Raw genomic sequence first — 22,296 nt, forward strand, 5'->3', positions numbered from 1 at the left:
TCGCCGTGCCCGGCGCTCTGGGGGCCGGCGCTGGAGTTAAAAGACAGTTTGAAGGGGAGTGGAGGGGTTGACTCCCTAGAAGGCAGAGACGCCGGCCGGTCGGAGGGCTGGGCAGGCACCAGCTGTGTGAAGTTTAACAAGGGCCGGTGCCGGATTCTGCGCCTGGGAGAGGGCAGCTGTGGACGTACGTACGCAATGGGGAATGAGAGGCTGGAGAGCTCATTTCCATCGACCTGAGGTTCCTGGTCGATGGAAACATGAATATAAACCAGCAGTGCCCTGGTAGGCAGGAGGGCCATACGTGTCCTATGGTGCATCGGGCACAGCATCGCCAGTCGGGCAAGGGAGGGGATTGTCCCGCTCAGCTCTGGGGTGGCCTCACCTCGAATGCTGCGGGCAGTTTGGGGCGCCACAGTATAAAAAAAGAGTTTAGGCTATTAGAGAGCTTCCAAAGGAGACCTATGAAAATAGTGAAGGGCCTAGAGGGGAAACCACATGAGAGGCAGCTGAGGTCACTTGGTCAGTCTGGAGGAGACTGAGGGGAGACCTCGATGCAGTTACAACTTCATAATAAGGGGAAGGGCAGGCCCTGATCTCTTCTCTGTGGTGACCAGTGATCGGAAATAAGGGAATGGCCTGAGGTTGTCTCAGGAGTGGTTTAGGCTGGGTATTAGGAAAAGGTTTTTCCTCCAGTGGGTTGTTGCACACTGGAGTAGTTTCCCCAGAAGATTAGATTACATTGCCTAAGTGGCCTACAGACTGACTGGTCTGTTATTGCAGGACTGCGGACACCAAGTGGTCAATGTCCTGACCTGTTAAAGTTCCCATGTTCCCAGCCAGGTGTCTCAGATACGTGTCTAGCTGTGAGCAATCCAGCAGCTTTGATAGCAGACTCCGTACCTACCATCAAGTGGATCATTTGACTCCCAGGCTCACTATTCCACTGCTGTGCTTATTGCTGGGAGGTAAATGGACTGCCTTAAATCTAGATTTTGTCAGTAGACTTGGATCTACTTGCCACCTGGGGATAGGGTTGCTTTTTACCTGGCTTACAGGATCTGCAGACCAGGGGTTAGCTCATGTATGCACAAATGAGACAAGCCTACTATGTAGGGTTTGCAAGTGCCTGGATACCTCAGAGGCCTCTTAGGTCCTGGACTGCCCTTCTGGCGAATACCACACTCCTGCAGTTCAGAAAGACTTGTTTCACGGAGTTTTAGACTGTGTGCCATAGAATATATTTTTCTGGGGGAGATATCTTGCAGCCCTGTGCTGCAAGCACTTGGTGTTTCTCTGCCTTTGGCTTTTGGTTCCCTGCAGGGTGGGGCTCTTGGCCCATTTGTCCTAGCAGCTGGTCAGTGCGAAAGCAGTTTTATTGCTGCTTGTGTTTTCAGTTGTGCTTTTCGATTAATACTTGTCCACCTACTATAAGGTGATGCCATGACAATAAATAAAGCTCATGTAAAAAGTTCATCATGCCCTGAAAGCTTGTCTCAAAAACATGTTTGGCAAATATTCCAAAACTTCTTTGGTATATGACATCTGTGTCCATTTTTAATTCTGCTGTATTAGAAGGACGTTGAAATACTGAAGTGAGTGTGGCACGGTCCCCTGCTATTGTGACTGGAGCAGGTGGTGTACAGGAGAGTCTGAGATAATTGGTTTTATCTTAAAAGGGGAGTGCCAAATGAAGATATCTTCATTAATACGCTAATAGAAGGACATGCCGAGGATGGACAGAGCCAGACTCTTCTTGAATGTACTCAGCAAAAAGACAGAACACTTGTAGATACAAGGGACAACAAGAATATAGATAGAAAGAAAAGTATCCTCACTATGAGCCATGGTTGTACACTGGAACATGGTTACAAGGGAGGTGGTGGAGTCTTCATGCTTGGAGATATTCAACACCTAACGAGAGGAGATTTGAACTATATGATCTCTAAAAGTCCCCTTCAGCCTAAGTTATCCTGTGATTTAAATGTTGGCTCTTTTTAATCTTTTATACAGCTCTCTATCAAACTAGAATTTTATTTTCAGCTTATTCTAAATGTGAAGAGATAAAAGCCAGGAAATGCTTTCTTAAAATTCAGGTTTGGTTTTTTTTTTTCACTGACTGAGCCATTTCTTTGCCAATAGTTCAAGAAAGAAATATTCTTTTTCATTGTGAACACTATCTAAAGTACATTTTCCTGCCATTAATTCATCAGATCATGCATCTAACTTAAAATTTATAGGGAATAAAATAAAAGCTTGTTTCTCTTTAAAAGTGTACAGTCTAGGAAAATCTTGATTCTGCAGAAGAATTCTTATGTATCCTTTCTTTGTTGTAATAGGGTCTAAGTTAGATCTCAGTTGTAAGGCCAATAGGTGAAAGTAGATGAAAATATAAAGACAGTTTGGAAATAATCATCAATTTTTAAAAATTGCTATCTTGTAAAAAATGAGAAAATTTAAAGATATTTCCCTAACCAGATATGCTTAGATTTCAAATCAAGATTCAACTGAATGTACACCAAAGATTATTTATTCCTGTAATGGTTCTTTCTTGTTTGTGGCCTTTTTTTTTTTGTGAATGAAAATTAGATTTGCTGAATGTATCTTTTAAACCAGTAAGACAGACTCTGCAGGTTCTTTGTTTTAGGGAGAGTTGTATTATAATGATTGTTGTGGTCAGTGACTGAGCAAATTTTTAACTAAGGGTATTGCCCAATACTATTCTACCATCATTTATAAAAGCAGAACTGGTTTACAGTGTTGTAGGAAGATTATGTCATATCTAGCAGATACTTGTTGTAGCATAAGCAGTTTGGATGACAGAGGTTACTGCACCCTGTTGTTTCAATTAAGACTTAATTCACTCTAATTTTCCTATATCTGAAGAGTCTTGTTCTAGAATGATGTGTTGTTTTCTTGGTGTTTCTGGTTTTGTTTTGTTTTTTTTAAGAAATGGAAAAGCTGGTTGCTTGTGTACAAAAAAAGCCAGGTGCTCTTTGTAGACTGATTTGCTTTCCGTGGGCTGGAGGTGGAACTTCACAACTTGCTCGATGGGGCAAACTCTTCAATGACTCAATTGAAGGTTAGTAATTTTTGTAGTTACAATAGAAATTAAGCAATTCTGAAATACACAATAGCCTTTTTTTTTTTTTTTAATGGAATACAATAGTCTTGAGAGCACCATAATCTTTATCCAATGTGTATTCTCCAGTAAGGAAGGAAGTAGCATTCATTAGGAACTAGCATTTCCACTAGTGTACATTTTCTGTACCACCTTGAATCAAATTACATTAGATTGGTGAAAAATTATATCCTCAGAGCTACATTTCACAAGAGGATAGTATTCCTGACTGCTTCAGAAACCATTGGTGTGATTCAGAAACAGAAATGCACTGCATATTGTTGATAAGCCAGTCTTCAGCAAGGTTAACAGTGAAGATATGAGAACAATTTTTAATTTTGAGAGGCTGCAGAGTATCTCTTATCCTGTGTTTGTACTTCTTGTATCAAAATTGAAATTCAATCTATGAATTTTATAACAGTAAAATGACGTTTAGTTTCACTACGAGGTAATGCTCATTGCTCAGAAGATATATCAGCACTAAAAAGATCAATTGCTTGACCTATGAAGAGGGACCCTTGAAGAGGGACCAAGGCCATTTTCCAGACCTTCCACAAAGAAAAAAATAATTTCGTATTGTTGAGCAATGCCATTGCAGTTTCGCCAGTCTTCTAAATGCATGTATACTTTCAAGTAAGCAGTTGCAAATTGAATTTTCCTTGAAATAAGGGGAAAAAACAAAAAAGAAGTAAGAAAAAGTTTTTGTACACTGGAACTACTTCCAAGAAAGCTACTAAGGAAATGGCCTAGGACCAAGTGCAGATGCAGATGAATAAAGGCAGGGCACAGGATGTTCTTTGAGAGATGGCTTCTGTAGAAAGTATAGAAGATGCAAACTTTTCTGTACTGATATCTGTGGTATTAGAAAGGCATGGCACTAGGTTGGGGTTATTCTATCTCTTCTAAAATACTTTGTGTCTGACCCATTACTTCTACATAACTGGCAGTATGCATGATGTCCAGGAGATTTGAAAAAATCAGCTTCTTTTCCTGATCTAATAATTCTTTACATTCACTAAACAGTGAGAGGAAAATCCTGAATTTTGAAAGGAAAATAGTAAAAGCGTGTAAAATTTCCTTTTCTATAAATATAAATAATTATAACTATAAATATAAATATCCAGCAATTTGCACTATGATTCCACGTTTTCCAATGTGCTGTACTGAATAACTGACAAAGAAGAAACAGTTCAGCACAATTCTAATATAGTTTCACTTAGTAACACTGCGCTTGAAAGGATATATTTTACACAACCCTCAAACTTATTATTATTGAAATGAATGAATTTGGAGTTGTTATTAAAACTTATAACAATAAAATTGCTTTCAAACCTCAGCTAAAATCAGGATCTTGTGGATTCTGACCCAAGGCATTTATCAGTCAAATCAGCTGGAGGGGCAACATTTGAGACTAAAGTAAGAGTGGAAACCTAATCTCTTGCAGGATTAAATCACAGTAGCAGCAATAGCAAGCAAGTGCACAGTAACAACTGTAAGAAGGGTTAATTCAAATAGTATGTATATTCTGCAGAATAATTTAAAAAATTAAAATTATTTCACTGTGTCTGTTTGAAATAACTATAATTCTTTTCCCTCCCTTCACTTCTTCTGCAGTGTTCTGTATAAGGCTTCCTGGAAGAGAAAGTCGTTTTGAGGAGCCTTTTGCAAGCGACATGACAAGCGTCGTTAATGAAGTTACAAGTGTTTTGTTAAAAGAATTGAAAGAAAAACCATTCGCATTTTTTGGTCACAGGTAAAAATATATACATTTTTAGATACCCTGGTGAAGGAGCTTCTATTTCTGGGCTCTAGGAGTACAGAGTTACTTGTTTTAATTTGCAAAACCTTTAGGAAAAATATGCTTCTGCAAGGATCTTCTGTCAAGTCATCCTAAAACATGCAGTTGCTCTCAAAACTCTGCTTATTTATTTATTTATACCTTCAGGCACAACATCTGAACATGTGTTTCTAATCAATATAATTACATTTACTGTTAATATTTGTGTCAGTGCTTGCTCTATATGAATGCAGGGAGTGAACCATTCATGAAACAGATTTTAAAGATTGCTAAGTCTCAAGTATTCAAAGTAACTGTTCTTACTGAAAATTAAGGAGACTATTAAAAGAAAGACTGAAAAGGTCTTATTTGCAAAAATTATACTGTGTCAGAATACACTTCATGTCAATTAACTAATGTCATTATAGTCAGCATGTCATGTACGGTTTCAGCAACTGTTCAAGATAGCCAGTTAGCACTGAAATTTAAATTATATTTATATTTTCCAGTTTTTATGTATGTTTTTACTTACTTATTTTGCTTTAATTTCTTCTTTTGCTGCAGTTTTGGAACTTACGTGAGTTTAGCCGTTGCACTTCATTTGAAAGAAACGTACGGACTGGAACCAGTCCATCTTTTCTTGTCATCAGCACATGCCCCAAATGTAAGCTACAGAATCATTAACATTATGAAACAGAACCATAAATTAGCTACTAAGAGTAAAAATAATATTTTACAGTATGCTATGCAGAGTAGTTTTAATACAAAATCGGCTTTTCTTCAGAATCTGTGGAGTGAAAAGTGTTCTGATGTAGATGCAGAATACATAATATTCACTACTGCTACCTTAGCCTTGGGAGAACAGTCTCCTTAAACTAATGCTTGAACTAATTAATTCTTAAACTAACTAATCCTTAAACTAAACTTTTTTGATTATTGTGTTATTTAGTATGGCCACTGGCCTAAAACTTAAAAGCAATCAAACCAAAATACTAAGTGGTCCTCCTTACCGTGTAATGTGTGAAGTAACTGTCTTGACCTAGTCTTTCATAAACTTGCTGCATCAGCCCTCAATACATTTGTCCATTTTTTTTCTCTCCTCATTCTTTGTGGGATTTTTAATCAGTTTTTTCTGAGATTCTGCTAATTCTGCTAGTCTTTCTCAGAAAAACAGTAGTGAAGTGGCATTTTTTCAGTCCTGTCCTCAGTCAGCATTTGCTATTTCTGTTCTTCAGTTTCTAAGGCTTCTTAGCAGACCTGAGTATGAGCTAGTGATTCATGGAAGCAATTGTAATTCCTGCAAATTTGATTAGTTGGTCTCTTCAGTCCTACATTAGCCAGGTTTATGTCCAGTGCTAGGATTTTCTTTCTCTTAGATTATTTTACTAGTTGTATTTCAATAGTAAGTCAAACTTGAACAAAATAATATTAACATTTATTTGTCTGTATAGGTTTCAGAAGTAGACAGCACTTGGCTCGCTCATAATTTGTAATTTCAATAAGCACAGTCCACTGACCCTTTCTGTGAAGTGTTCTCAGTGAATGCTAAATGAATCAGCCATCGTATTCTGGAGATGGAAAATTATTGTACTTTTTACTAAAATAATTTGAATGAAAATATTGTTTAAAGTATATTATATACAACACCTGATCTCTTTTGTTTGGTACTGACAGTCTGCAGGACATCTTACCCTCAAAAATGGGACCATACCTGATGACGATGATGACTTTCTTACATGTATGGAGATTTTAGGAGGAAATTATAAGATTCCACAAGATGAAGACATTAGGAAAACTATTGTGGTTACCTCCAGAGCAGACAGTAGAGTTTTTCAGACATTTTCGTAAGTTTTACAACTTTGTATTACTTTCATATTTGTATTTTACATTTTTACTTCTGTCTGATCATGTTAGGCTTTCTTTTTTCTTTCTTAGTAACTTGCTCTCATTTCTGTTGTAAAAAATAATAAGAAACAGTAGACATAGTTCTTTTCCTTTGTGTGCTTTTGTATTTATACTCTAGTATTTAAGCCCTAGGTGAAACCATTGCATACTGCAGCAACCACAACTGTTACTGCAGTAGTGAAGCTGTCATGGCAGAATTACAGTTCTACCTAGGATCCAAAACTAGCAGCTACTAAAAGGGAATATTCTCGTGTCTTTTATTGTTTTCTGAGGTTAACAGTCTCAGTTCATCATGCTTCAGGAACACTACATTCAGCCTCCAGATCCAAGGTCCTCTAGCCTAACCAGAAGAAAAGAACCCCTGTGTTCTGGGCACCCAGACAGCAACCAGCTTCCTGTGATTTAACTGCTCTCCCCACTGGATGTTACACAACAGCTCATGTAGCTGAGTGGTTAACGCTTCTTACCTTGGCAAGAACAAGGACATTCTTGGATGTGGGACCCATTTTAGTCTTATGAACCTGACACTGAAAGATGTTGAAATGTTTGAACTTATATGTAAGTAGGTAACATCAGTATTAGTTGTAGGTGAGAATTTTTATTGCAGGTTCAGGCTCTTTTTTTTCCTAACTATTGGGTCATTCTTTCTTTACAATTTTAGATCTAATTGCAGTAGGGTAAGGAGCTCAGAAACTTCAAGATGCAGTATTTTCTTCTCCTGATGTCCTGTATAATCTAACTTCTGAAATTTGTTAAGTTTTGGAGAAGAACAAAAACCCTTTTTTGTATTTGGAAGCAAATTCCAAATATAGGTATCTTGTGGAATGTTTTATGACTACTTTTTATATTCACAGATTTGAGAAGACAGAAAACAATATCCCCTTCTCCTGTGATATTACCTACTTTTATGGGTCTGATGATAAAATATATGATGCACAAGGTACTTTGCTTAAATGGTGTTCCCCTTATACTTACACATTTTCTTGTTGTATTGCACATATTAAGAGTTTTCTAGGCTCCATCTCCTTCTTAAAGGAAACAAATCAACAGAACAGTTTCAATGTGCAAACCAAAAAGTTGATATGGGATTTAAAATAGTTATTAAATAATAAATTTGAAATAGTTATACAAAATGATCACAATAGTTGACATTTCTCTGACACTTTAAATATATTTTTTAGGATGGCGAGAACTAACGTGTGGAGATACTTCCTTTTATCAGCTTCCTGGAGATCACTTTTATCTGCTGAAACCATCTAATGAAAGTTTCTTGATAAAACACATCACAAGATGCATAGAAAATGCCGGTCTATGAGTATTTCCCTCAATTTTAATAGCAGAATATGTAAGGTTAGTCCACAGAAATTTGTAATAAGTCAGTTCTTTCTCTACATTGCATGCAGTTATGCCTAAAAGATACTCTGTTCCTCTTCTGTAATCCTTTATATTGGGGAATTTTCCTGATTTTTTTGAAAACAAACATTGGCTTTGGGTCTTAAAAAAGGTTTCATCTGTTCCTTCTTCTCTTGCACATGTACAAACTCCTCACTTTATTCCATAACCGTGTTTGCAAAAAAATTATGTCTGTTATTTTACTGTTAGAGCTTCTCTTCTTGTCTGCTCCTGTCAAAATGCTAAATATAATTTAATACCCACAAAAATCCACAATTCTCACAGAAAGCTTAATTTATTCAGTTCAAATTTATTTAGATTAATATACTAGCTAAAAATAGATTATATATGTAAATACACTTTATGGTCAAACAGCTTATGCTTAAAAGACAGTAGTGTCAGACTACACAATAAGGAGTTAGTATTGCATGTTTCTCAACAGGGTTAGATCATTAGCTACTGAAGAGTTAATAATTAGTGGGAATTATTTTGAATATTCTAGATCCCATATTTTTCTACCATTGCTCTTGCTTTAGAGATATAGGCATTCATGGCATCCTCCTTTGATAAACCTGCAAAGGAAAGTAGGAGTCATTATCTTTCCTCATTTGTCATCCTACAAACTTGACTAAAAGATGTAAATTTAATTGGTGTAACACCTTTTTTCAGGTTCCATGCCTCCCATTTGGCTTTGCCTTTCAAATCAAGCACTCCTGGACATTCTGCCAAAATAAATGCATAGCTTTGGTTATCATGCAGATTTACATAACATGAGCTTGATTTTATCAAGATATGTCAGTAAATGTGAAGTATATATGGTAATACCAATATTAATATCTCCAACAGTAGCCTGTTTGTAGAATCCATATAGTTCCTTCAGTTCTTCATCAGTTGGTCTTGTTTTTAATTTTTTTACATCTTCTGCAGCACCATTGAAGTCAGCCTGATGAAAGAACAGAAAGTGTTCTCCTCTCAAGGGGTGTATCTAAAACATGAGTTATAAGACACACAGTAGGATCATTAGAAATCCTCAATGACTCACTTTGGTTTAGCAATCAGACAAGGCTTTTTTTCCCATGAAAGAAGCTTCATAAATGTGTTCATAAATTGTTAGGGATATAGGCTTGTATGGCTGATAGGGGCAAGCAGCCTCCACAATTTATGTGGCATATATGTCTTTTTCAGTCACACTGCAGGTATGAAGCCTTTCACTGAACTTTACACCCCACAGTAATCTCTGAATTGTTTTGACCCTGCCTACACTGTGTTGGCTCAAGTGATGGAGCTCAAATCCCCTCTGAGTGGTACTGCCCAATTCATCTTCCATTTCCACTGCTCTGCTGACAGGGAAGTAGGAGACCAACAGCTAGCACAGAGGTGCCTCATGGAGATGAGCTACTGCCAGGACCACCTTCCACAGCCAACTCTGAAACACAGGAGAGCACCAGAGTAAAGTGTAAATTTACTTCTTTCATCACACTTTTTGAATCACACACAGCAGCCTGAGGCTGGAGCCATTCTCGCTATAAAGCAGGTCTCAGGCTAAGGTTTGGAGTTCAGTTTCATGCCCAGAATGTTTCAGAGATAGATTTTCTATGGTGACTACAGGCCCATCAGGTCACTACACTACTCTCACGCAGAAGGATACAAGCACTTAAACATGCTATATTTTGGTTTCAGCAATTATTTTAGCTTTTGAGTTGGATCTGCATTTGCAGAAGCACAGTATATCCTGCAGACGTTATTTAATATGTACAAAACCAGATGTACTGGTTTTGCATGGCCTGGGTTTGGGGTTTTTTTTTTGGGGGGGGGGGGGTGCTACAAAAGTGGCTTCCATGAGAAGCTGCCAGAAGCTTCCACCATGTCCAGCAGAGCCAAGTCCTGGTGGCTCCAAAGATGGATGTGTCAGTGGCCAAGGCCAAGCCAATTGCAAATGGTGGGTAACACCTCTGTGGTAGTAAATGTAGGAATGAAAATAAACAAAAAGTTGTTGTGCAGTTGTAACAATGGCCAAAGAGCAGAGCGAGAACATGAGAAAAACAGCCCTGCAGACACCAAGGGCTGTGCAGGAGGGGGAGGAAGTGTTCCAGCTGCTAGAGCTGAGATTCCCCTGCAGGCTGTGGTGCAGACATGGTGAGTCAGCTGTGCCCCTGCAGCCCATGGAGGGCCCCATGGGATACAGGGATCCTCCCACAGCCCATGGAGGAGCCCTACGCCGGAGCAGGTGGATGCCTGGGAAGAGGCTGTGACCCTGTGGGAGGCCCATGGAGACAGGGGCCCTGCTCCCAGGCTGGAGCAGCCTGTCCTTGCAGGAGTGCAGCCTGTGGAGCAGTGACCCACACCGCAGCAGTCTGGGGAGGACTGTTCCCCACGGGATGGGCTCACGGTGCAGCAGATCACAGGGAGCTGGGGCTGGTGAAATGAACTCACGCTGGAGAGGTTCACAGGGGAACAACTCCTCACCTAATGCATGTTTTTCTCCTTAACTGATGCCTTTCTACTTGGCAAGTGACTGTGCTGGGTGGACCAGGGGATGGAAATAAACAAATATGAATGAGAGCTAGGTTCACTACAGCATTCTGTGTTTAAACAGAGAGAAAGTACAAGAGAAAGGTTATTTCTGGTTTTAAATTTAAGAAGGAAAAATAAGTAGCAATTTAATTAGAGAGTGATGTCCAAGCATCTTTCCTCACAAAAAGGCCCCTTCCTGAAATCACGAAACTACACATTCATTGATGTAAGGACATGCCAGCAGGCAAAATAGGGTAAGGACAGGTAGTTGAGTGCACTGCGGCTTCCTGCACAGAACCTTGGCCATTCTACCACCCAATGTGTCACCTCTGCCTCCTGAGATGGAAATCACTTTTTATTTTGGTCTGTAAATTTAGTTTGGCTAATGAGATTCACCAGATACAAACTTCTGAGGAATTTCTAATTTTTTGCAAATTTTGATTTGGTATATGAAACCCACAAAGGGAAAGCACAAGTCTTCTAAGAAGAAAAGTGCCCACCACGGGAGAATGTACATCTGTAACAGCAGTGTTGCAACAAGGAGCAGCAGGCAGAGAGCCGCATTTAAAAGGAATGTTTCAAAAAAATAATGATGTGTGATTAAAAGGGCATTCCAGCTCCCTGCAAACAGCAATTAAATCTTGAGTATTCTTTAAACTGCATCTGTAAATTCACAGAAAATTAGATGGGAAGGATTCATGATGACAATACACATCTCTAGGTCTGTCAGTTCATTGCGCCTTTAATGTGAAATGAAAGGAAAAGATAAAAATCCTGCAGCAATGCAGATGCTTTTTAATAAATAATCTTCAACTCAGTGAGAACCTCAGTGTTTGCATAACTGACAAGCAGAAGTTTCTGGGATATTCCCACTAAGGCCTCACTGAACCAAATGCCCAGTAGTGGATGGAGGAGTACAGAGAAGAATTGGTGTGCTAAAATTGATAAAGACTATATTAAGTTTGAGAAATGCTGCTGTTCTATTTTGAATAAAACAACCCTTCTGAGAATTAAGCATATTCCAAGTGCCATTTGTCTTCCTAAAGATCTGACACTTAGTCATTTAATAAAGTGTATGATTTGGCAGTTTCTGCACTAAATTCTAGATTAAATTCCTTCCCAATTATATTCTTAAATCTAAAACTTTATATACTGAAATATGTAATTACTTGTTACTTTGTCTCTGTTTTAATAAAAGTAATTCTCAATATTACTAAAATACATCTATACCATTGAACCATAGAAAAACATGTAGCTTTAAGTCCAACTTTTTGTGTCTGATTTCTTTTAAGAACACTGTAGATTTAATTGTTTTTTAACCAGCCAAGTATTTGAGAGTGCTGCAAAACAAATACAGGATTTTTCTAGAATAAAATACCAAAAGGGTCAATACATTAATATGCTATGTATTTATGTTATATGTAATTTAGATAAACCAAAATTGTGTGCTCTAGACTACATGTAAAAGCTGAATAAATAATGTTGAAATGGCCTTACAGCATCCCTTCTCAGGTTTTGTTTGTTTGTTTGTTTTTGGTAACATTAATATTTGCTTTCATGAAACTCTTGAAATTTTTATTTTTCTTCTTATGCTGTCTTGTCTCTTGGTCTCCTTCTGCACAGCAACTGTGCCTGGATTTGCTACAAGCACCTGAAATGCACAAGTCCAGATGTTAAGCTCATTTTTAAATTTTCATCAAAAATTGCAAAGGGCCTAGTAAGTAAGTAAATAACTACTCTTCTTTTCAGCAGCAAACCCAGAATGGTGAAGCCATGTGTTTGAGGCCAGGAAGTCCCACCAGCACAGGGAGAGAATTGGGCAAAAGCACCTTGTCCTGTGTCTTAGGCACAGCATGGGTGCCTTCAGCCTGGGAGCAGGGAGGGGACAGACACACTGCCACAAACAGAAACTCACAGTCCCTGTGAAACTGCTCCTAGGGCTTTTTTTGACAGCCAGGTGCCTTATCCTTCCATGGAAAGAGACCTGTTCCACTTTGTGCTCACCTTGGGGAAGAGGCAAGGACATGGGGATTGCAGAGGAACTCACATGCTCTGAATTTACATCCCAGCCTACCCCTGAGTCACTCCAGCCATGCCACGCTGCTGCACAGTGTTCCAGGCATTGCAGCACTAGGGTATGAGGGAGTTTTGCACTAAGGCAGCAAGACAAATCTAATTACACAAAACCTCCTATACACTAGTAACAGTATTTTTGATAGATCTACAGCATTAATAATGAAGAGGCATTTAACAAGGGGGAACAAAATCAGCAATGCAAACTACCTTACCAAGGAATTAAAAACAGTGGTCTAAAGAAACTGGAACTATATATGTATTTGATGATCCTCAAAGAAAAGCATTTAAAGTCATACTGTTGGTACAGATGTGCAGATCCCAAAAGGGATGGACATTTGCTCTCAAAAATAAATGTGATGACCTACCCAAGGTTTTTTTTATAGGTGCAATTTTATTAAAGTAAGTATTTCTTTATTTATCCAAATATCAGAAATGTGACATTTTTGACTACACCTATGACTGACTCCTCCATCACAGACATCTCTTAATATTATCCACACATGTGCAAACAAAAGCAGGATTCATGCTCTGTTGATGGTAAGATTTTAAACTGTATCAAAAATAAACAATAACTGGGTTGCCACATTGTGTTTAGAGTTTAAATAAGTAAATACTGCATGTGAGCCTCAGCCAGCACTGATGTACAAAGACCATTCAAATCTGTGGGAATATTTCACGTCTGGAATTTTTTTCTGATCTAAACTTCTGTCTTGGTTTTGTCTGGGGTATAGGTAAATTTCTCCCTAGTACCTGGTACAGTGCAGTGTTTCGGATGCAGGATGAGAATAATGTTGATAACACACTGATGGTTTGTTTGTTGCTGAGCAGTGCTTGCACTGAGCCAACGACTTTTCAGTGTCTCATGCTCTGAAAATGAGGAGCTGCACAGGAATCTGGGGAAGAAGGGGGAACACATCTGGGACAGCTGACTAAACTGGCCAAAGGGATATTCCACATGAACATCTTGCCCAGTGTAGAAACTGAGAGGAATTGGCCAGGAGGGATTTATTGCTGCTCAGGGATGGGCTTGTCCTTGGTCAATGGGTAGTGAGCAGTCGTATTGTTCATCACTTGCTTCTCCTGCATTTAATTGCACATGCTCGCTTGCTCTCTCTCTTTCTCTCATTACTACTATCATAGTATCATATTTTACTTTTTAAAAAATTATTAAACTGTTCTTATCTCAGACCATGAGTTTTTGCTACTTCCCCCTTCTCCTCATTGCCAGTTCTCCTCCCTATCCCACTGTAGGTGAAGGGGGTGTGGGCAAGTGACTGCATGGTACTTTTTTGTTGGGTGGTGTTAAACAACAACAACTTCACAGTAAGAATAAACCAGAAGCCCTGTTCAATTGTACAAGACAGAAGATAAAAAAAAAAGTTAAGGAAACCATTAAGTTAATAACCTTATCTTCCTATAATTTTATTCTATTTGCACCTATAGGAAAATATCAAAAGATAGTTTAAAAATTTGCAAATGTATATCTTACAGAGAAAGAAACATGCAGAAATGAAATCTAAATACTAAACTTTTCTTTCTTTATTCCCCTCTAGCCAATCATTCTGTACAGATTGTTGCTTAGGATTTGCTGGCTTATGAGCAGCCTGTAAAAATATAATTTACTTTTAATTATGTGCCCATAAAATTCCCTGTAACTCCTCAAATAAAAAGCATAAAAATATATACAGACATAAACATATACACGTGCCCTAAAGATAAAAGCACAAATTATCAAACTATTATCAGACACTGCCTTTTTGCAAAAAAAAAAAAAAAAAAAGAAAAAAAGAAAAAAAAGAAAAGCTTGACTGAATTCTTCATTTACAGCAGAATATTTTACCAGTTTGCAAAACTTATAAATATTTTACAGCTTCACTAATGAGAACATAATTTTATTCATTTGTCCTCATTCCCATACAGCTAGATTCAATACATTTATGGATATGGTTGGTGACTGTCAACCAAACCAATGTGGACAGACAAGCTCTATAATGTCTAGTGCAGAATGTGTACAGTATCTTAAAATTTCAACCACTGATTTTTATGTGAAAGTGTAATTGTGAACAGCTATGGAACATCATATCATACTGCATTCAGCTCTTTCTTATGATTTATGGCTCATTGCTTAATCATCAGGCTAATAAATTCACTTTCTAGAGTGAATTCAAGGCAGAATAAAACAAACTGTCATTTCAGCGATTATTAATTAACCAAAGGTTGTGTTATGTTTGGGATTTGGCAATTTTGACCCGCTGAAGAAAGAGATTTCTTCCTAGCACAGCACAATGAAACCTCTGTGCTATTCAACTTAATTGCAGCTCAGAAGAAAATTGCTAAGCTGCTGGCAGTCCCTGCATCTAGGTCAGAGCATTGTACTGCTCACTCTGCAAAATGCACACTAACTAAGCTGAGACAGACATAATGAGATGGGGATACAAGAGCTTGCAAATCTTGAAGTGAAAGGGATAACAGGAAAGCCTAAAGAAGAAAAAACAGCTTAATCCAAGACAAAGGAAGTATTCATGGTTTCCCACAAAGATAGGAGGCTAAAAGCCAGCAATAAAGATCATTTCCTCAACAGCTATTGAAGCTACAATCAGAGAGAATGTAAAAGGAAGCTCTCACTAGCCAGAAGGTAAGAAAGTAGAAGCCCTCCTACCAAACACAAACCTATCAAAATGTAGCAGTCCAAAGATGCATACACCCAAAAAATTACACGCGACTTCCTTAGAAATTATTTATGCTTCCCAAATGCACATATAACACGGTCTCAGTATTAGAAGTTTCCCTCCTCCTTTAATAGCTCCAAGCAACCAGCTAGATCCTAAAAACATAAGTATGTACCTGTCTTTCCATGTCTAACTCAGTCCTAGTAAATTCAGATCCACACCTGAAGAAACATAATTCATGCATGCTCTAAACAGGTAAGGCTGCAATATATTACTTGACCTATGAAATAGTTCAAATTAACCAGCATACTTCTGACCCTCCACTTATGAAAAGTAATGCACTATTTAACCTCCAAGGGTTTAGGCAGATTTCCCTTGCCTCAAGGTAACCTTGATTTTGCAGTACAAATCCTAATGCTGAAGAAATACCACAGTCTCCAGCACGGCATTACACTAACGCACCGTGCATCCCTCTCTTCTCGTGTCTGTCTCAGCATTTGCAGACGTGCGTACCTGAAGAGTCATGATGCTGCGAGGATGCGCTGGGAACGGCCTCGCTCCTTCTCCGGCGGGGTCGCGGCGCGTCTGCCAGCGGGCTCCGGTGGCGCTGGGATGGTGCCCGTGACCTCCGCTCGGCAGCGGAGCAGCGCCGGCAGCGCACAGGGACTCGCTGCCGCCGCGCCCCTCGGCACCGCCGGCACGACTGAACAGCGACAAGCGCCGGGAAGGGGCGGTGGGGGCAGGGAGCATTAAGCCCCCGCTCGTTTCCGCTGAAAACCCGAGCTCCAGCCATACCACTGAGGATTAGGTTGAGAGCAGTGATACGGAAAGATTCCCGGGCCGTTTGTTCGGCAAAGGGATTTCTCGAGTGCTTTAACTGCGACCAGCCCAGTTATTGGTACTGTTCCTTCCCTCTGCCGCAGTCCCTGCCCATGCCCATGTCCAGCCAACCTGGGACCTCGCACCCTTCAGCTGCAGCTCTGAAAAACACGTGGGCCAGCCCAAGGGTAGCTCACACAAATGGCTACACACACAAAATACACGGTGAATGCTGGTTTTTAATTTGGTCTACTACGTACAAAATGAAAAGAATATTAAATTAATTGATAAACTACCCTACCGATTTTCTTACAAATGTAAGAAAAAAAAATCCATCCCTCTTGTATCAATCAACTATTTGTATTCATGTCTCTATACGTGTACATCATTCCCTAAACATAGTTTAATCTATGGTAGGTACTTCTGCATTTTTTAACCTGCTAACTTCCATAAAACCATGCCAAAAAAGTAATTTGAGGAGAAGCAAGTCCAGATTAAATCAAGTCACGAATTAACGAGAAAACAATCCAAATAAATTTAAGTAAATAGGAGACCTAAAACAAGAAATGAAAACATCTCTGAAGGACGGGTGCCCTGGCGAAGCAGCTCTGCTCTTTCAGGGCCCAGAGGCTGTGCTTAACCATGCTGTGCACTACGGCGAATGTGGAAAATGAACGTGCTTGCGACGATTTGTTAAAGGCTGCGGGCATATCGCGGGAAACGCTGAATGGAGCCAGTTCTTACCTGACACCTTGGTCACAGAACACAGTGTCCGTGCACAGCACGGTGCATACGGCACTGCAGCGAGGGACACCCCCGTGGCTGTCAAGACCCTATGAAGCACCTGGTGACCTGGCCCCGACTGCGTTAACTGACGTACGACTAAGCAGGTCTGCCATAGCCTGTGCGCCACTTTTCGGGAGCGCTCGAGCCCCGGGAACGCCAGTGGTGAGCCTGCGGTGAGCCCTGCCAGGGGCAGGCCCCCGGCACCAGCGCTTTAACGCTGCTTTGCACTAACGCTACGGCAGCTCCGCGATGCGGCTTTGAGCGCAGCCCGGGCACCGCCTGCCCAGCCGCCACAGCGGCACCCGCCCGAGCACCGCACCGCTCCCTCCGTCCCCACAACGCCCACGATGCTCCGGCCCAACCCACTCTGAACACCGCCCCGCCGCGGAGACACCCGCCTCGCCGCGGCCGGGGGCGGAGCGGACCCGGGGGCGGAGCGGGCCCGGGGGCGGAGCGGGCCCGGGGGCGGAGCGGGCCCGGGGGCGGAGCGGGCCCGGGGGCGGAGCGGGCCCGGGGGCGGAGCGGGCCCGGGGGCGGAGCGGGCCCGGGGGCGGAGCGGCGGGACCCTACGTTCCTCGGCGTGTTCCTGGAGCGTGGGACGGCCGAGGTAGGGCCGGCTTAACGTGGCGGGCGCGGGGCAGCTGCGGCCAGGGACCCCCGGTCGGGCAGCCGGAGGCCGATCCGCTCTCGAGGCCGCCTGGGCCGGCCCGGCCCGCTGTGCTCCGCGGGTGGGGGGCGGCAGCCCGCGATGCGGGGAGTGGGTGCTGCGATCCCGGCGGAGCCCCTGCCAGAGGGACCCGGCTGCGGCCGCAGTGCGTTGTGCTGGGGCCGTGCTTAACCCGCGTTTCCCTGTTGCCAGGCGCTGGAGGAACCCACGGAGCGCTCTGGAGCGGAAGCGGCTGGAGAGAGTTCCCGGAGGAGGTGAACGTGGGCGGTGTTTCCCCGATCTCCCTTCCGCCGGAAGCGAGCGGGTCGCGACTGTGGTGCGAGTTGGAGGAGCTCAGTGTTGGTTCTTTTCACTCATTGCTTTGTTTCCTTATTCCTGCACGCTTGCTTTCCTCAGGAGTGCCCATTTTGAAAAGAAAACTGTAATCTTTGAACGGTGAACATGTTCCATGTTTTTTTTTTTTCTCGTACACGTCTTGCTGATTTTGCTTCTCTAAGGTCATCAGAGCATCCCTAATTGAAAGCTTTTAAAAGCGATAACCCAGGGCTCATTTTTTTAAAAAAATCACAAGCTTCCATTCTAATTCAGTCACATGTAAGAATTCTTGTGGTCATTTCCATTTTTTAGTTGTCACTGTGATGATAAGTAAAAGGGATTAGATAACTGCATGAATGATGGCTCCATAAAGGACTAATAGGTTAAATTGGCACATCTTTATTCTTCCATCCCGGATGCAACCATTCTGGGTGCCTGGGAGCTGAGGGGAATGCCAGCCCTGTCCTCCCCAGATGGTTTCTCCAGTTTCCACTGTTGGAGGCAGATAAGTGGGTTGGATGGACCATTGTTGAGGTAGCCCAGGGTATTTCATGGTTTATTCTGAGACTACTCAAGAGTGCCATGGTGGTTTTTTTGTACTTTGGAATTCTCAGTTTTACTGTTCTCTGAAAACTCCTTCACTGGTTTTGACTTTCATTTTGGGTAACAGTTCACATTGCATTGATACAACTCTGTTCAAGATGGAATCACAGCGTATAGACTATCCTGAGTTGGACAGAATTCACAAGGATCATCAAATCCAACTCCTGGCCTTTCCAGTCCAATTCGTGGACCGCCCCCCCCCACACCATGCACATCTTTCTCCTGCTGTCCTTCTGATGAGTTTAACTGAATGAAACATGTCTCCAGATAGATGTTGCTTGGTGGAAGTACACTGGGGTGAAGATGGTATTTGTCTTTTTTAATCAAGGTGGCTCACTACCAGTACACAGAGAACTGGTATGACAAAATGGTATCTTTTGGGTGGCAGCCTCTAGATGTTCATAAGCTGTACATAAATGCAATCTGTATGCCTTCTTGGGTAACTAGGAAACCTAGGAGGGAGTCATGTCATGTTTCCCCTGATCAGAAACCTGGGCTGTGCTTATTGTGTAAGCTTGCAATGAAGATATTACTAGTTCCCAAGCAGGAGCATGGGGGCTTTGCAGTTTATCAGGGACTGTCATCAGGCTTGACCTCATATCTTCATTGCTACTCTGGACAAACCCATCCGAGCAAGAACAGTTACAGTTTCTCTGCTCCTGGTTAGTTTTTCTCGTCCATGAAGGCATTATCCAGGTGACACAAAAGACCCCTTCTGAAATTTTGGAGGCCTGTAGGGGATTGCCTTCCTTCCCTGAAAGCATAATTTATTAAAGAGTCTGCAAGTTTCTATCATACCTTCCAAATATAGAAAAACACAAAGGCATGGACTAAAGACTGAGAAGAGAGATTTGTAAAAATCCTAAATAAATTCAGGAGCTTGTTTCATGTTGTGATACAGTTTTTGCCTTTCTTTTTTTTCCTCCCATGTCACGGGGGGCACTGCAGCTGTGCAACAGTGAGAATGGAGTGGTCCTTCCTGTGATTCTGGGGATAGGTTGTTGTTTGGTTGGGCTTGTGGCTTTTTTACATCTGTAATACCTCCAGCTGCTTTTGTTCAGCTTTAGGAGGGTCTGTTGTCACTGCTGTTGCCTTAACTGTCCTGTCCAGCTTTTTTTATTTATTAAAAAAAAAAAGCAGCTTCACACCTGTCCTGTGGAAGATGTTGTGAAGGATTGGTGCCAGTGTGAGGAGGCTGGCAGATGCCAGGATCACTGACATACAGTGTTTCTCTTCTGCATTCCCAGAAGCTTCTCGTAACAATGTCCATAGCACACAGTACAGTATTTGAACTAATGTCTTGCTCTTTCTTCCTTAGGGTGACAAAACACAGAACCACCTCGGGATGTCTGTAATTCAGCAAGGGACGGCAACGCTTCGGAAAGCAAAGAAAACCACTGTAAAAACAAGTCTAGATAACCCTTTTGTTTTCCAATGGAAAACCATAGATGGAGAAGATATGCATTTTATACTGGAGACCTTAGAAGAAAGGATTAAACATATTGGACTTAAAAAGATTGAGAGTCCAAGAAAGAAAAAACGTTCCCTTACAAAAAAGCAAACTGAAAGAAAGTGTGATGCTGGCACCAATGAACTCCCTACAGAGGAAGCAGAAAGCCACCAACAAAAACCAGGATGGACTGACATAATTATCAGAAGACAGCTCGCTATTGGAATTAATGAAGTTACAAAAGCGTTGGAAAAAAATGAACTTCTTCTCTTGCTGGTGTGCAAGTCTGCCAAACCTGCCATGATCACGTCGCACCTGCTGGAGCTGAGCGCGAGCCGCGCCACGCCGGCAGGGCAGGTGCCACGGCTCAGCGAGACCATCGCGCCCCTTCTCGGCCTAACGTCCGTTCTGGCACTCGGCTTCAAGAAGCCGTCCGACAAATTCACTGAAGCAATTGCAGCAATAACTCCAAAGATACCAGCTTTGGAAGTGCCATGGTTTCAGTACAGAACTGAAGAATCCATGGCTTATGCAGATACAGATTCTTCAGAAAATCTGGAACCTGAAGAGCTTACAGAGGTGCTGGGGGATAAGCTCACAAGTCAGAAGCGGAAGCATACGGAAGGCAATCAGCCTGATCTTTCAAATGTAATTTTGCAGCCTTTGAAAATCAAGAAACTCGTCCCAAATCCCAGTAAGATAAAGAAACCACCTCGCAAAAAGAGAAAAGCTTTTTCAGCGTAACTGATTTGTTTGGTTCTTTCTATTAAACAGATTCTTTAAACGCAGGATGGAGTACAGTTCTAACTGAACAATTTTTTTAGGCTTTACAATGTCAGGCTCTTCAATACAAGTTGAACTTTATGTTGCATTTGGCTGATGTACTTCCTGCTTTAATAAAGAAAATTGCTCAGATTTGAGTGTTAGTGTAGTAAAGACTAAGTATTTTCATTTGCAGCTGGAGATCAGAGTTAAAGCGGTAATGAACATGCCAAAGTAATTTCAAGACATAATTTATACTTCTCTGGAATTAATACAAAGCCTTAAATGAACTTTGTATTTACACAGATGAACATGCTTTAAGCAAAAGAGATTTAAGTATAATTACTCAAACAAATAAATACCAAAAGTGAAAGTTTATTTAAAACAAAGGTCCATGCCAGTATAAGTCTTTTAAAGCTGGGTTCAAGTAAACAGCACAGGCAGATTTCCCTTTTGAACTCTATTATTTGTTCTGCTGAACAACTTGTTTTGGTCACAAATGTATGCAGACTTGGGTTCCATCTGATACTTGGTGCATGGTATGCTAAAGGAAGAGCTATTTCCAAATACAAACCAAATTACTACTACTGCAGTATTTAAAAAAAAATACTTCTAAATGAAGTCTAAAATTATTTCCCAGGAAACTGACATAAGCCATATATTATATAAAGTAGATGAGTACTATAACTGCTACGAGACTGAAAACATACCATGTAACTTCTGAATTTCCTTTAATTTTACTGGGGACTATAAACAATTTCCTAATGAGGGAGTTGGGTTTTAGGAAGGAAGGGAAATAGCACTGCAATTCAGGCAATCAGCCTAGGAATTTACTTGTAGAAGAAAGCATAAAATACCTTAACTGGTAACTTCTGTTGTTCCTTAAAATTTACATGTGTTTTTCAGAGATGTTAATCTAGACTTCCACTGCCATCCAATAGCTCATCTGTATTTTGAATTTATTTAGAAATTACTTTAGTTCATGATACCAACTACGAAGGCAGGCAGTAGCAATGAGCAGTGATTGTGCAGTCATAATTCTTGAAGTTTAAACAAAGCATTTAAAGCTACAATTTTTGTCTGTGTCTGAGGGTGCAAGAATAGGTGAGATTCCTTTGCCTTGCTTCATAGTCCTTTATACCTGTCGTTTTTTCTGGCTTTTTGGGTGCATAAAACTTGGAAGGCATGCTAGCACTAGTGTGTTTCATTCCCAGGCTGGCTAACCATAGCATAAGTCATAGCATTTACACAGAGCGTAAGGATTAGCTTTGGTAAAGAACATAAGCACTGCAATCATCTTTTAAGCACTTCACTGCCTGCCCAGGTCTTCAGGGATTTGGGCTCCCTCTGCAGATAGGAAGTTACTTTGGGAAAGAAGTAACAGATGTTTAAAAAGCCAGGTGTGAAAGGTGGTGGAGCAAGCTAAACATCTGCCAATCCTTT

General features: G+C 41.0%; 3 protein-coding genes across 10 annotated transcripts; 2 read left to right on the top strand and 1 right to left on the bottom strand.

Moving 5' to 3' along the window:
• The first annotated feature begins 35 nt into the window (after window positions 1-35).
• Window positions 36-8,401, top strand: OLAH (oleoyl-ACP hydrolase). Of its 5 annotated transcripts, XM_066198198.1 has the most exons (8): window positions 258-282; window positions 837-965; window positions 2,948-3,079; window positions 4,733-4,871; window positions 5,460-5,559; window positions 6,570-6,739; window positions 7,655-7,740; window positions 7,982-8,401. In XM_066198198.1, exons 1-8 carry the CDS (start codon window positions 258-260, stop codon window positions 8,113-8,115), a joined length of 915 nt encoding a protein of 304 aa, XP_066054295.1. In that variant the 3' UTR covers window positions 8,116-8,401. The 5 variants fall into 5 exon arrangements, with proteins under 5 accessions (XP_066054303.1, XP_066054295.1, XP_066054286.1 ...); XM_066198189.1 differs by lacking the exon at window positions 7,982-8,401 and having other exon boundaries at window positions 7,655-7,922; XM_066198213.1 differs by lacking the exons at window positions 7,655-7,740; window positions 7,982-8,401 and adding an exon at window positions 7,073-7,646.
• Window positions 8,402-8,459: 58 nt separating this feature from the next.
• Window positions 8,460-16,214, bottom strand: ACBD7 (acyl-CoA binding domain containing 7). 2 transcript variants are annotated; one of them, XM_066198242.1, is made up of 4 exons: window positions 15,965-16,214; window positions 9,018-9,135; window positions 8,852-8,914; window positions 8,460-8,764 (listed from the first exon to the last, which is right to left on the bottom strand). In XM_066198242.1, the coding sequence occupies exons 1-4, from the start codon at window positions 16,199-16,201 to the stop codon at window positions 8,691-8,693; spliced, it is 492 nt and encodes a 163-aa protein (XP_066054339.1). In that variant the 5' UTR covers window positions 16,202-16,214; the 3' UTR covers window positions 8,460-8,690. The 2 variants fall into 2 exon arrangements, with proteins under 2 accessions (XP_066054339.1, XP_066054331.1); XM_066198234.1 differs by having other exon boundaries at window positions 9,018-9,177.
• A 1,389-nt stretch (window positions 16,215-17,603) lies between these two features.
• On the top strand, window positions 17,604-21,006 carry RPP38 (ribonuclease P/MRP subunit p38). 3 transcript variants are annotated; one of them, XM_066198266.1, is made up of 3 exons: window positions 17,604-17,663; window positions 17,916-18,061; window positions 19,960-21,006. In XM_066198266.1, the coding sequence occupies exon 3, from the start codon at window positions 19,987-19,989 to the stop codon at window positions 20,833-20,835; it is 849 nt and encodes a 282-aa protein (XP_066054363.1). In that variant the 5' UTR covers window positions 17,604-17,663; window positions 17,916-18,061; window positions 19,960-19,986; the 3' UTR covers window positions 20,836-21,006. The 3 variants fall into 3 exon arrangements, with proteins under 3 accessions (XP_066054363.1, XP_066054374.1, XP_066054382.1); XM_066198277.1 differs by having other exon boundaries at window positions 17,916-18,039; XM_066198285.1 differs by having other exon boundaries at window positions 17,916-17,977.
• The last annotated feature ends 1,290 nt before the right edge of the window (window positions 21,007-22,296 follow it).

This window comes from Chamaea fasciata, unplaced genomic scaffold, assembly GCF_029207755.1.
Source record: "Chamaea fasciata isolate MVZ Bird 193981 ecotype frontalis unplaced genomic scaffold, bChaFas1.0.hap1 SCAF_1, whole genome shotgun sequence".
In the NCBI taxonomy this organism is placed as follows: Eukaryota; Metazoa; Chordata; class Aves; order Passeriformes; family Sylviidae; genus Chamaea; species Chamaea fasciata.

What these genes read in the sequence shown, in the direction of transcription:
- OLAH (XM_066198189.1), top strand. Translation starts at nt 258, where the DNA reads ATGAATATAAACCAGCAGTGCCCTG. An exon ending in GCTGTGCTTATTGCTGGGAG is followed by an intron (nt 966 to 2,947) that starts GTAAATGGACTG and finishes GTTTTTTTTAAG; the next exon opens with AAATGGAAAAGCTGGTTGCT. An exon ending in CATCAGCACATGCCCCAAAT is followed by an intron (nt 5,560 to 6,569) that starts GTAAGCTACAGA and finishes TGGTACTGACAG; the next exon opens with TCTGCAGGACATCTTACCCT.
- ACBD7 (XM_066198234.1), bottom strand. Translation starts at nt 16,201, where the DNA reads ATGCTCCCTGCCCCCACCGCCCCTTCCCGGCGCTTGTCGCTGTTCAGT. An exon ending in GCAGCATCATGACTCTTCAG is followed by an intron (nt 9,178 to 15,964) that starts GTACGCACGTCT and finishes CTCATGTTTTAG; the next exon opens with ATACACCCCTTGAGAGGAGA. An exon ending in TGTTGGAGATATTAATATTG is followed by an intron (nt 8,915 to 9,017) that starts GTATTACCATAT and finishes TTATTTTGGCAG; the next exon opens with AATGTCCAGGAGTGCTTGAT.
- RPP38 (XM_066198266.1), top strand. Translation starts at nt 19,987, where the DNA reads ATGTCTGTAATTCAGCAAGGGACGGCAACGCTTCGGAAAGCAAAGAAA.